This window comes from Budorcas taxicolor, chromosome 1, assembly GCF_023091745.1.
Source record: "Budorcas taxicolor isolate Tak-1 chromosome 1, Takin1.1, whole genome shotgun sequence".
Lineage (NCBI taxonomy): Eukaryota > Metazoa > Chordata > Mammalia > Artiodactyla > Bovidae > Budorcas > Budorcas taxicolor.
The window spans coordinates 129,015,445-129,028,505 of record NC_068910.1 but is presented as its reverse complement, the minus strand read 5'-3'; the positions used below and the strand labels follow the sequence as shown (position 1 = coordinate 129,028,505).

Sequence of the window (13,061 nt, the reverse complement as noted above, 5' to 3'; positions counted from 1 at the left end):
AGCCTACCAGTCTCCCCTGTCCCTGGGATTCTCCAGGCAAGAACACTGGAGTGGGTTGCCATTTCTTGCTAGCATGTGAACTAAGTGCAATTGTGTGGTAGTCTGAACATTCTTCAGCATTGTCCTTCTTTGGGATTGGAATGAAAATTGACCTTTTCCAGTCCTATGGCCACTGCTAAGTTTTCCAAATTTGCTGGCATATTGAGTGCAGCACTTTAATGGCATCATCTTTTAGGATTTGAAATAGCTCAGTTGGAATTCCATCACCTCCAGTAGCTTTTTTCATAGTAATGCTTCCTTGACTTCACATTCCAGGATGTCTGGCTCTAGGTGAGTGACCACACTATCGTGGTTGTTTGGGTCATTAAGACCTTTTTTTTGTATAGTTCTTCTGTGTATTCTTGCCACTTCTTAATCTCTTCTGCTTCTCTCAGGTCCTTGCCATTTCTGTCCTTCACTGTGCCCATTCTTGCATGAGATGTTCCCTTGGTATCTCAAATTTTCTTGAAGAGATCTCTAAAAGAATTCCTTAGAAGAAATGGAGTAGCCTTCATAGTCTACAAAAGAATCCAAAAATGCAGTACTTGGGTGCAATCTCAAAAATTACAGAATGATCTTGGTTCATTTCCATGGTAAATCATTCAACATTGCAGTAGTCCAAGTCTATGCCCCAACCTCTGATGCCAAAAAACCTGAACGGTCTTATGAAGACCGACAAGACCTTTTAGAACTAACACCAAAAAACGATGTCCTTTTCATCATAGAGGATTGGGATGCAAAAGTAGGAAGTCAAGAGATACCTGGAGTAACAGGCAAGTGTGGCCTTGGAGTACAAAATGAAGCAATGCAAAGGCTAACAGAGTTTTGTCAAGAGAACACACTGGTCACAGCATACACCCTCTTCCATCAATACAAGAGATGACTCCACACATGGGCATAACCAGATGGTCAATACCAAAATCAGATTGATTATATTCTCTTCAGCTGAAGATAAAGAAGTTCTATACAGTCAGCAAAAACAAGGCCTGGAGCTGACTGTGGGTCAGATTATCAGCTCCTTGTTGCAAAATTCAGGCTTAAACTGAAGAAAGTAGAGAAAACCACTAGGTCATTCAGGTACGACCTAAATCAACTCCCTTACAGTTATACAGTGGAAGTGACAGATTCAAGGGATTAGATCTGATAGACATACTACGTGAAGAACTATGGATGGAGATTGGTAACACAGTACAGGAGGCAGTGACCAAAATCTTCTCCGAGAAAAACAAACGGCAGAAGGCAACAACGTGGTTGTCAGAAGAAGCCTTACAAATAGCTGAGAAAAGAAGAGAAGTGAGAAGCAAAGGAGAAAAGGAAAGTATACCCAACGGAATGCAGAGTTCCAGAGAATAGGAAGGCGAGATAAGGAAGCCTTCTTAAGTGAACAACGCAAAGAAATAGAGGAAAATAATAGACTGGGAAAGACTAGATCTCCTCCTTCGTGGGTCCTCCAGGTCACTGTACTCTCGTCTCACTTCTCTGCTCCTGGACCAAAGAGACGTCCTCACATTACTACCTTCATTTTGACTCTTCTGCACAGCGCCTTTAAAAAAAAAAAAAAAAAAAAAAAACACCCTCCTTTCCCCTCTCTTCCCCCAATTGTGGAAGAGAGGCAGGACTTCCTGTTCTTTTCAGAGCGACTGCCGGAAGTGAATGCGCGCAAATCGGCTTTGCCAAGTCTGGAGAGTTTAGGCTGTCTGTGCTAGTTGCTGTTTTTGGGCACGAAAAATGCCAGGTCTGGCGGCCGCAAGCCCTGCCCCATCTGAGTCGCAGGAGAAGAAGCCGCTGAAGCCCTGCTGCGCCTGCCCGGAGACCAAGAAGGCGCGCGATGCGTGGTTAGTGCGCAGTCCGGGAGGGGGCGGCCGGAGGCTCCGCGTCTAGCGTTCAGGCCTTCTGCCCTGCCTGGGGCTGGTGTTGGTCCTCGCTTAGGCGTGTGGTGCTCTTGAAGGCTATAGAGTCCAATAGGCTTCGCAGTTGGCTGGCTGTAGACTGAGCTCTTAGCTCCCCCTTGGAAAACAGATGAAGGGATTGGAAAGAGGTCAGATTGACTCGAGTTTGTTTCGTCCGCTCATTCCTTCCTACAAAGGGTTTCTGAACGTGGAAATGTTATGGGTCAAACACTACCTTAGGTTCAAAAACGTAGAAATGGGTAAAGATGCTGCTTGGTTTAAAGGAACTTAAAGTTAATGGAGCATTAAAGTTAATGACTGCTGTGCGAGGTTTGGCAGTATCAAAGAGTACAATTTCTGGTGATTTCTCCCAAAATTTAGACATAGTAAGACACAGGGTACATTTCTTAAGACTACAGAAAACCCCCTTATGCCCCCACCTCTTCTAGCTAGATGATTTAAAAATCAACCAGGCTATAATATAAATGACATTACTGTATTAAGAATAATACAACTAGATTACCATCAACTCGCATTCTTGTTTTTATTGTATACAGCCTCTATTGTGGAACAAATATCTGAAGGAGTCTTCAGATAATGTGAGTGTTACACCTCTCCCTCCAGTCCCTTTTTGCCCTCACACAGAAAGTAAAGACATTAACACTTAAGTATTTTGCAAGTAATACTGTGAAGGGAGAATTGAAGACTACAGTGGGATACTGTGCTTCCACAGTTAAAAACAGTAGGTGCTTATTGAACCTTCAGATAGTATTACATCATGATTAAGAGCCTGGGATGCAGTTTCAGTTTGAGTCCTGGTTCACCAACCAGCTTGGTGACCTTGAGCAAATTAACATCTCTGGCTCATATCTGTAAAATGGGCCTAAGGTTTCTGCCTTCAGGATTACTGTGCTATAAGTCATATTTGGTGCCTAGCACAGTATTTTCAGTATTTAATAAATGATCAGGGTGAGTTAGCTATTATTTTCATAAGGAGCTTGCTATCCCATGCAGACAGCCATTAAAGCTAGTGAAAGATAGGTTGTATTTAGAAGGAAGGAGAACCTACCTTTTTAAAAGATAACTTCTGCAACAGTTACCTCTGACCCCTATGGTGGCTCCCCAGATATCTAGAGTCAGGAGTCAGTTTTTTCATATAATTGATTTTTTTTGTGGTCCTAGTCTTTGTAATTTTACAAGTGAAAAGTTCTTTGATCATCATGAGTGGGGCTCCTCAGGCCGCCCTTGGCAGCCAGATGTCTTTTGCTGTTTGTGTTGGGTGTCTTGTGGCTAGAAGTAAATTTATTTAGAGGTATTTGAATGTAGAGCAGAATCAAAAATGTAATTCCTCTGTGATAGGCAAAAAATTAAGCTCTTCTTTCTGTACATTTAATGTTAACTTTTTTCTCAGTTTATTTCATTACAGAGCAGTATTATTCCTTGGATATTGTCTAGGGTCAATATTTAATATGCATAATTATTTCTTCTAATCAGATTCCTCTACCCCCAAAAACTAGTTATCTGTGGAACATTTTCATGGGCAAGGGAGTATCACAAGAGCCAGTAAAAACAAATTTGGTATAAAACCATTTGGTGTAATACCGTTTTTAAAACTCCAGCTGTATTCTGTCAGATCCGTGTTCTGCCTCACTCCTCATCACTTAGCTCACTTACCGCTATGTGCTTAATGCCTACTTTATTAACAAGTGCATTTTGATTTATAGCATAATTGAGAAAGGAGAAGAGCAATGTGGACACCTAATTGAAGCCCACAAGGAGTGCATGAGAGCCCTGGGATTTAAGATATGAAATGGTGAGCATGGTACTTTCTTATTTGGAAGGTAATACATAGGCTGATTGCTTCAAATTTGTGTATTGCTTTACAGGTTTAGCAATCATTTGGCAGCATTCTTAGGGCTTCGTCATAGTTCAGTCGATAAAGAATCTGCCTGCAATGCAGGAGACCGAGGTTCAATTCCTGGGTCAGGAAGCTCCTCTGGAGAAGGAAATGGCAACCCACTCTAGTATTCTCACCTGGAGAATCCTATGGACAGAGGAGCCTGGCGGGCTACAGTCCATGAGATCACAAGAGTCAGACACGGCTTAGCAACTAAACCACCACCTGTCTGCAAGGTAGCTCACCTGGTTAATCTAACATGCCTAAGTATAACTAGAAAAATAGCTTTTCAGTTTCTAGTGTACAGAGTAAATGATGCTAATAAATTGAGAAATATGGGACTTCCCCGGTGGTCCAGTGGTTAAGACTCCCAGCTTCCACCGCAGGGTCCCTGGGCTCCATCTCTAGTTGGTCAGGATCTTGCATGCTGCATGTTGCCACCAGAAAAAAGAAGTTGAGAGGTGTTTTGTGGATTTGGGAAGGGGAGAATTAAGCTTTCAAGTAAGGGCTTGGCAAAAGCTTTCAGAATTATGTTATGGATAGGAGAATCATGGCTTAGGAAGTTCAGAATATCCAGACAAAAAATTCAGTTGTCTGATTAAAAGGGAAGTATTCTGTTTTTTTGTTTCTAATCTTGTGAGTTTTTAGAAAGAGCTTTTTTAAAAAAATTAATTTATATATTATAGTTAGAGGCTAATTACTTTACAATATTGTGGTGGTTTTTGCCATTCATTGACATGAATCAGCCATGGGTGTACATGTGTCCCCCTGTCCTGAACCACCCCCTCTTCCCTCCCCATCTCATCCCTCTGGGTTATCCTAGCGCACCGGCTTTGAGTGCCCTGTTTCAGGCATCAAACTTGGACTGGTCATCTGCTTCACATATGGTAATATACATGTTTCAATGCTATTCTCTCAAGTCATCCCACCCTCGCCTTCTCCCACAGAGTCCAAAAGTCTGTTCTTTATATCTGTGTCTCTTTTGCTGTCTCACAGGGCCATCGTTTCCATCTTTCTAAAGTCCATATGTATGCGTTGACTTACTGTATTGGGGTTTTTCTTTCTGACTTAGGAAGAGCTTTTAAATATGGAGTAGGCAGCACACGGAAGCATTGCTTTCTGCAAAACAGAAATGGAATTGTCGCTGTTTCTGTTGTACCATGCTTTATTCTAATAAAAGTAGAACCTCGGTTTCTGGTGTTTTGGGCTGTGCTGGGTCTTCGTTGCTGCATGGGCTTTTCTCTAGTTGCAGAGGCAAGGGGCGCTCTCTAGTTGGGGTATGCCGACTTCTTATTGCGGAGGCTTCCCTTGTTGCGGAGCACAGGCTCTAGGGCTCTCGGGCTTCACGTGGTCTCGGCAGTTGTGCCTGGCAGGCTCTAGAGCACTGCTTCAGTAGTCGTGGTGCACGGGCAGATTTGCCACGCGGCCTGTGGGATCTTCCCAGATCAGGATTGAACCCACGTCTCTTGCATTGGCAGGTGGATTCTTTACCACTGAGCCACCTGGGGAAGCCCCTCTGGACATACCAAGCGTTCAATAGAAGATTCTTGATTAAATGAGTGAATAAATGAGGAAACTAAGGCCCATATGTATGAAGTGACTACCTCTAGGCAGGGTCAGACCTGTAACCTCTGTCTCTAGACAGATGCCCTCTGCTTGGTGCCCTTACTCCCCCATAAGATCCACACCATACCACCATTTTAATAATAGCTGAGAGATAAAGCCAAAGCTACATACCAGTATAAAAGTAATAGAAAGCCTGGTTTCTTTCCCTTTCACCTGTTTCCTGCCTTTTTGAAATTTTACATGTGACCAGCCTTCCTCTTTGAGCTGTGAAAAAGGGGGGATAAGGAACCAGCTGATAAGAAGTATCACTATGAGGTGGAAAACAGTCTAGACTGAAAGTCCTGAGGCTTAACTTTGGTTCTCCTCTTCTCTAGCTTAGAGTGTGTTTTACTTGAACTAAATATATGTTCATTAAGATACTAATTTAATCATATCTGTGTTTTACTTTTTTGTTTATAAAAAGAGATCCATAATATATTTTGTGATTTTTATGTATGGTATTATGAACCTGTATATACAAGATATACTTAAGTGACTTTTTAAAAATCTCATGGTGAATCATTTTGTAAAATAAGTAAATATGGTTGTGGGGAGCTTAAAAAGTATAACTATTTTTTAAAAGTATAACTTGATTACTTCAAAGACATGGAATCTCAACATTTGTACATGATTTCCTTGTCCCTTTCTTTCTAGTCAGTTGTGTAAGCTGTTGCTTAGGGTTAAGCCTGCCTTGATAAAAAGGATGATTTTTTTTTTAAATGCTAATTTTAGGAGCATCAGAAGTTTTGCTTGGACTTCATGTGGATCTCAAAGGTGATACAGTTATTGCTATAAGTAGCATATATTCACGAGGACCAGAAAATATCATGGTTTTCTTTGTTATTGGGATGGAGAATGAGAGTGATTACTATGGCTTCATTTGTATATAAAAGAAAATGCAAGAGCTTTGGGCTTAGAAAACAGTTGAACCAGTTGTGTGGTATTGAGCAAGTCCTTAAATTTCTGAGCCTTAGTTTTCTCATGTGTAAAGGAGAGAGAACAGTACATGACCAAACTACTTCTTAGAGTCATCGTGATGATTAAATGATATGTGTATGAATAGGCTTTGTAAACTGTCAAAGAGAAGAAACCAGATAGCCATATCTTGAAACTGTGGATAGCAGACATTCTGTTGAGGTCTGTTTAATACATGTCATGATTAGGTATTTTTGAATCCTGGTTATGAAAAGAATCTGAATCCACATAGGGCCTTTCTTAGGATTGAGAATATGTTTTTTATTTTCAGCATAATGCTACTTTTGGAAAAGGAACAAGTGTTTGAATCTACTTTGGTCCCAGGTGCCCTATTTCCCTATCCCCCATGGGGAAATGGAGGGACCATGAAGTCAAAAAAAAAAAAAAGACTTGCTCAAGTTAGGAATGGATCGGTGGTGGGATTAAAACTGGAATCTTGATCTTGTTTTGTTTTGCCTGGTCTGGGTCTTCGCTGTGTGCGGGCTTCCTCCAGTTGCTCAGAGCAGGGGCTCCTCCTCTTGGCGGTGCCCGGGCTTCTCATTGTGACGGCTTCTTTTATGAAGCACAGCGCAGTAGTTGCGGGTCTAGGGCTCTAGAGCATGGGCTCAGTAGTTGTGGAGTATGGGCTTAGTTGCCCCAAGGCATGTGGAATCTTCCTGGACCAGGGATCAGATCTGTGTCCCCTGCATGGGCAGGCAGACCACCAGGGAAGTCCAAATCTAGGTCTTTTTCACTCTCCAGATTGCGAGCACTTTATACTTCACTCCTTGCACTTAATGAGATTTTACTGACAACGTATTCATTTTTAGGTTTACCTAAAACTTTATTTTGAATGCTAGTTACAAAGACCTTTTGTTGAAATACAGAGGTGGATATAACCCAGCAACCAGGTCAGTAACTGGGTAAAATTCAGTACTACTATCTGCACTCTTATAAGATAAACTTAACTAAATTGTTGTCTCTTACACCATTAGACCACATTTTTCTGAGGATAGCTTCAAAGGAAAAATATTTTGCAATCTCAGATCTTCCCAGTAATGATCATGAAAGTTCCTTAATTCAAAAACCTTAGTAGCTTTTATTTTCTAGATAAGATCTTAATTGTACCTTGAATCCAGAATATTGAACTTAATATGAAAGTAAGTACATTCAACCAGAAGTGTACCTTATAATCATCTGAGGAATGTTTTCCAAAATTCACAAGCTTGAGCCCTGATCTGCACCTGTTAACTGAAGCTCCTAGATAATTTTCAGGTCTTCCTCTCTACGAACCATTGGCTTAAGCTGAAGAAGTAGTGGCTGCTGCTGCTGCTGCTGCTGCTGCTGCTGCTGCTGCTAAGTTGCTTCAGTCGTGTCCGACTCTGTGCGACCCCATAGACGGCAGCCCACCAGGCTTCCCCGTCCCTGGGATTCTCCAGGCAAGAACACTGAAGTGGGTTGCCATTTCCTTCTCCAATGCATGAAAGTGAAAATGAAGTCGCTCAGTCGTGTCCGACTCTAGCGACCCCATGGACTGCAGCCTACCAGGCTCCTCCGTCCATGGGATTTTCCAGGCAAAAGTACTGGAGTGGGGTGCCACTGCCTTCTCCAGAAGTAGTAGGGATAATACTAAATATAAACTGTCTAAAGATTTAATAGCAGCAAAAACAGAGACTTGAAAACTACTAAGAAAAAATAGGGTGTAATTGTGGTGATTCTAGACATTTACAACTGCTTTTTTTTTTTTTTGGCTGCGCTAGGGCTTCGTTGCTGTGTGAGGAATGTCTCTAGTTGCGGCGTGCAGGGGCTACTCACTAGTTGGGGCACATAGGCTTCTCGTTGCGGTGGCTTCTCTGGAGTACAGGCTCTGGGCACACAGGTTTCGGTAGCTACAGCACACAGGCTTTAGCGTGCCGGCTCAGTAGTTTTGGTGCACGGGCTTAGTTGCCCCATGGCATGTGGAATCTTCCCACACCAGGGATCCAACCCGTGTCCTCTACACTTGCCAGGTGGATTCCTATCCACTGGGCCCCCAGGGAAGTCCATGACTGCTTCTTTTCCTGAAAGAGAAACTAGAGGAACCTAAAACCTGCTTAGAAATGGCGGCTGGTATCTTTCTGCCTTTAAGACCTAGGAGGCACCTAGAGAACACAGTTTGGGGGCTAAAATCTTTGAAATAAATTAAAGGACCAGCACTGAGTGGTGGTGATACTCAGTATTTAAAGTTTGATTGAGCTTAATATTTGGTTAAAATATGTTTAAAATATGCTGATTTCACACACACAAAACAAACTCAGAGACAACTGATCATGTCTGAAAATATCCTGAGAGTCAAGAAAAAGGGTCATTTTTGCTGTTTGAACATTTATTCATTCAACAGATATCTATCTTCTGTCAAGGACTTTATACCCAGAGGCTTTCAGTGGGTAGCCCCCCTGATGATGAGTAGCTGATAACAAAAGAGGTACAAATGCTATACAGACTGCTATCTCTTGAAATGAGAGTGACTTCATTTTTGCATATGTTTACATGTATTCTTCTTCTGAGCCTTTTAGAAAAGAGAGAATTTATATATTTATATTGTTGATAAGGCTTATCTTTTCTAAACCAAATGCAGGAATAGCTAGGTGAGGGAAGCATTGAATTAGACTTGACCCTTCGGCCAGTCCAAATTGCTTAGCTAACTTGTTAGCATTGTTTCTGTCTTCTGGGATAGGAGTTGGGGTGGGTATGAGCTTTTTGGAGAGACACCTGCTATGACTATCCTCTGGTGCTCTCCCTTTTTGATCTTCAAGATTCATTTCAGAAGTGTTACCCTTACTTTGCCCTTGGGTTTGAGTGAGTAACTTTCCACAGGAAATGCCTTGTATACAGAGCTGACTCGCCTTCCACTTTGTGGATCTTTGCCAAACATACTTGAGTCAGCAAGTAGGGGGTTGCAAGTTTCTTCGCTTGAATATCTATAAAAATAAACCTCTTTGGGGAAGATGTTTTTGAGAAAATAAATGAACGTATAGTTTTTACTTCAACAAAGACTTTAAAGATTAAACCTTGTAATGAATTAAACAGTTTCTGTGATGTTTTTATATTTAAAGTTAAGCAAAACTAAAATTTTAAAAGTGTGGATCTTTTATTTTGTGGCTGGTTTAGAATAATTGTGGCAGTTAGTTAATAGTCCTCGGCTGAAGCATCTATTTCTAGCATCTCAATTCCTGACTCCATAGGTCTGGCATGATGTTTGAAATTTTAAACTTTCTAAAATACATTTTTTTTCTGCAGGTGGTCTGCTCTGGGAGTGAATAGTTCCTGAAGAATGAAGAAGATTCAGTAACTTTGGGAGTTCCAAAATAAAAAATTATTTATAATTTATTTAAAAAAATCCCTGGTTAAAGTCTTCAGGTGTGTTTCTTTTTGTATTCCTCACATCCTCAAGTGGTATTTATTTTTCTTAAGGAATATCTGTGGGTTTCTCATTTGTGGATTCAAACAACATTGGATCAAAAATATTGGGGGGTGGAGGCGAGGGAATTCCAGAAAGTTCCAAAAAATAAAACTTGAGTTTCTCATTTTTTTCAACTATTTACATAGTATTTACAACTATTTACATTGTATTTACAACTATTTGTGCAACATTTGCATTTTATTAGGTATTAAAAATAATCTAGAGAGGTATATAGGAGGATGTGCTCAAGTTATATAGAAATACTACATCATTTTGTATAAGGGACTTGAGCAAACACAGATTCTGGTATCCACAGGAGGGTCCTGGAACCGATTGCCCCAGATCCTGAGGGACCGACTGTAGTATAAACAAATCTTATAACAAATTTCTTATGTTCATGTTGTCAATCTGGGAACTCTGGATATTTTTTGTCAAGAGAAAGCAGATACTGATCTTATCTAATGAAATCACAAAGATTAGTTATATAGAAGTATTCAATTTATAATGGATCTGATAGTCAAACCATCTCATTCAAGGTTTTGTTTTTTATTTTTAACTTTCTTAAAGGTAAGAATTGGACAAATCTTCAGTCTTAATATTTTAAGTCATTATTGTTCTTTAGTAATTCTCTCTTTTATGAAAGTAACTTGTTTAGATTTTGGACCACATCAGGGTGCGTTGGCTTGAAAGATCTCAACTGTTTTTTACATTTTAGAATAGACTAGGATCAGAAGTTTAATGCCTAGGGGCCAAACAGTTATCTCTTATTAATTAGAAGCTGGCCCAGATCAGAGGCTGGATTTTTACAAATAAGTCACTAATGAAATAGCTCAGTCCTACACTGTAGTGATACAGAATATATGTTCTATTCACTATATTCTGTAGTTCTAACATATAGAACATAGTGAATAGAACATAAAGTATGGATCACTATAGCAGCCCTGTGGTCCTGTTAGCTGCTTTTGAGCAAATGAGGCAGTTGGTCATATTCTGTCTTTGAATTTTAAATCTTAACAACAAAAGATACTGTGAAAGCTAATGAGAATATGTAGGGTTCATGTGTCATATGATTGGAAGGTTGCTTCTTAAAAAGGAGCTGAACTAAATTGTTCCTAAGATCCTTTCCTAGTTAAGAGATGGCTCTGGGGCTTCCCTGGCGGTCCAGTGGCTAAGACCCACACTTCCAATGCAGGGGGTGCGGGTTCAATCTCTGGTGGGGTAACCAGAATCCCACATGGTGTACAGCTGGGGGAGGAAAAAAGCGTAGCTTTGAAGTGTGCCAGGCTTAAGTTCAACAGATGGCTACATGACCTCAAACAAGTCAGCCTCTTTGGGTCTGTTTTTCTCATCTGAAAGGAAAAATTGGGAATAGTAGTAATACAAGATTGAGTACTCATTAAAGTGGGGGTATATAAAGCATGGCACAGTATCTAGCATTTAATGTTACTGACATTCTCTGTATTCATATTTTTACTTTAGTATTTGCTTGGATATAGAGTTTTATTTAAGTGGACATTGTGTAGATTTCAGAGCATTCTAGGGTGAGGAATAGAATCTTGGACTCCTAAGGGAGACGATGTGAATCAACTTCCCACCAATATAGATAGCTGGCAGATGGTTATCCACATTCTGCTTGAATATGTCCTGGAACTACAAAAAGAAAAGAAAATTCCTAACCTTATCTCCCAATGTTAATTTTTGCTGTTCCAATTTTTTCTTACGCTTTTAAAATATTTTTTTTAAAACAAAAAATTTAGGTCATTTTTCTGTGCTACTTTTCTTATTTTGACTGTGCCAGTTCTTGTTGCAGCACACAGGATCTAGTTCGCTGACGAGAGATCAAACCCTTGTCCCCTGCGTTGGAAGCATAGAGTCATCACCACTGGACCACCGGGAAGGTCCTTATGCTACATATTTTTAATGCAATCATAGTATTAACTTTTCTCAATATATTTTATCACCTGTGAGTATAGTTCTACAATACGGTTTCTATTAGCTATGTACAAATCTACCCCATGGCTTACCATAATTTAAACAGTTCTCTATCTGTACACTCATTTCATTAAACAAATGTTTATAGAATGCCTGGTATATGTTAGATACCATTCTAGGAACTGGGTCTCAGTATTGAACAGGATACATACCAGATACCTAAATTATTTCTGATTTTAAAAATGTTTGGTTTTGTTGGTTTTGTGGAAACAAGGAAGAAAGAAATCAGCTGAAATGCCACCAGTCTACAATAGACCACTTCTTGGTGACCTTGCCATTTATCTCTTTTTGCATGTATGCTTTTTTTTTTTTTTTCCATTGGCTATTCCATTATAACACTACAACGGACGTTTCCAAAGGAAAGTATAAGTGTCATTTAAGCAGAGATGGGCCAGAGGCTTTGGATGAGTCCTGCCTGACTGATCTCTAGAAAGGTGGTGCCCATTTGTAGCTTAGTACTGAGGGTGTCTAGTCCCCTGACCTCTTAGCAAGATTAATTTTTTCAACCTTTGTCAATTTGATATGCTTACCCGATTGGTAAAGGAATTAAATGACCCTTCTTGACATCTGCCATACTTAAAAGTACATCTCACAAGATTGCCCATCATTCCCTAGTGCTTAAGCCTTCTCAAAGATTATGTGTAGCATTTTGTTACTAATAAAAGTAACATGTTACCACAGTAATTTGAAAAAATGAAGAACTTAGCTTCCTAGTAGGTTGTCAGCATGTTCTGACATACCTCTTGGCTAAGCTCCTGCTATTCATGATACTTCCCAAATTCTCAATACAGATACATTCATGCTGTTCTCTAAAATTAGTTCCCTTTGTCTAACCTTGAAACATTTGACTTGAGGGGTGATGAGAACAGGACCATACACCTGTGCAAGGTCTGCTTTAGGATAACTATACAGGTCTGATGTGAGGAGAAACTATAATCCCCATTTCACAGGTGAGTACAGGCAGTCAGGTTAAAGAAATTGTTCTGGTCAAATATTTGGTGACCTGGGATGTGAGTCTTTGTCAATAGAGTTCAAGCCCAAAAACCCAATGTTCTTTCCTGTACCAGTTAACTAATAAAAAAATTATATATTCATAGTTGTAAATTCATTTATTCATTCAGTACATATTTAGTGAAGGCCTGTTATGTGCAAGGAACTGCCCTAAATGTTGAGTATGTGAATATGTGAATCATATGTATCCCCTGTTCTCAAAATGAAAGGATGCTTGACTCAATATTTACTG

General features: G+C 40.1%; 1 protein-coding gene across 1 annotated transcript; it reads left to right on the top strand.

Annotated features, from left to right (window-relative positions):
• Nucleotides 1-1,676: 1,676 nt before the first annotated feature.
• On the top strand, nucleotides 1,677-9,763 carry LOC128052525 (cytochrome c oxidase copper chaperone). Its single transcript, XM_052645108.1, has 3 exons — nucleotides 1,677-1,874; nucleotides 3,653-3,741; nucleotides 9,664-9,763. Exons 1-2 carry the CDS (start codon nucleotides 1,768-1,770, stop codon nucleotides 3,735-3,737), a joined length of 192 nt encoding a protein of 63 aa, XP_052501068.1. The 5' UTR covers nucleotides 1,677-1,767; the 3' UTR covers nucleotides 3,738-3,741; nucleotides 9,664-9,763.
• The last annotated feature ends 3,298 nt before the right edge of the window (nucleotides 9,764-13,061 follow it).

Excerpts from the sequence above, each read along its gene's own strand:
- LOC128052525 (XM_052645108.1), top strand. The coding sequence starts at position 1,768 with ATGCCAGGTCTGGCGGCCGCAAGCCCTGCCCCATCTGAGTCGCAGGAG. Across the intron at positions 1,875-3,652 it reads AAGAAGGCGCGCGATGCGTG|CATAATTGAGAAAGGAGAAG; the intron begins GTTAGTGCGCAG and ends TTTGATTTATAG.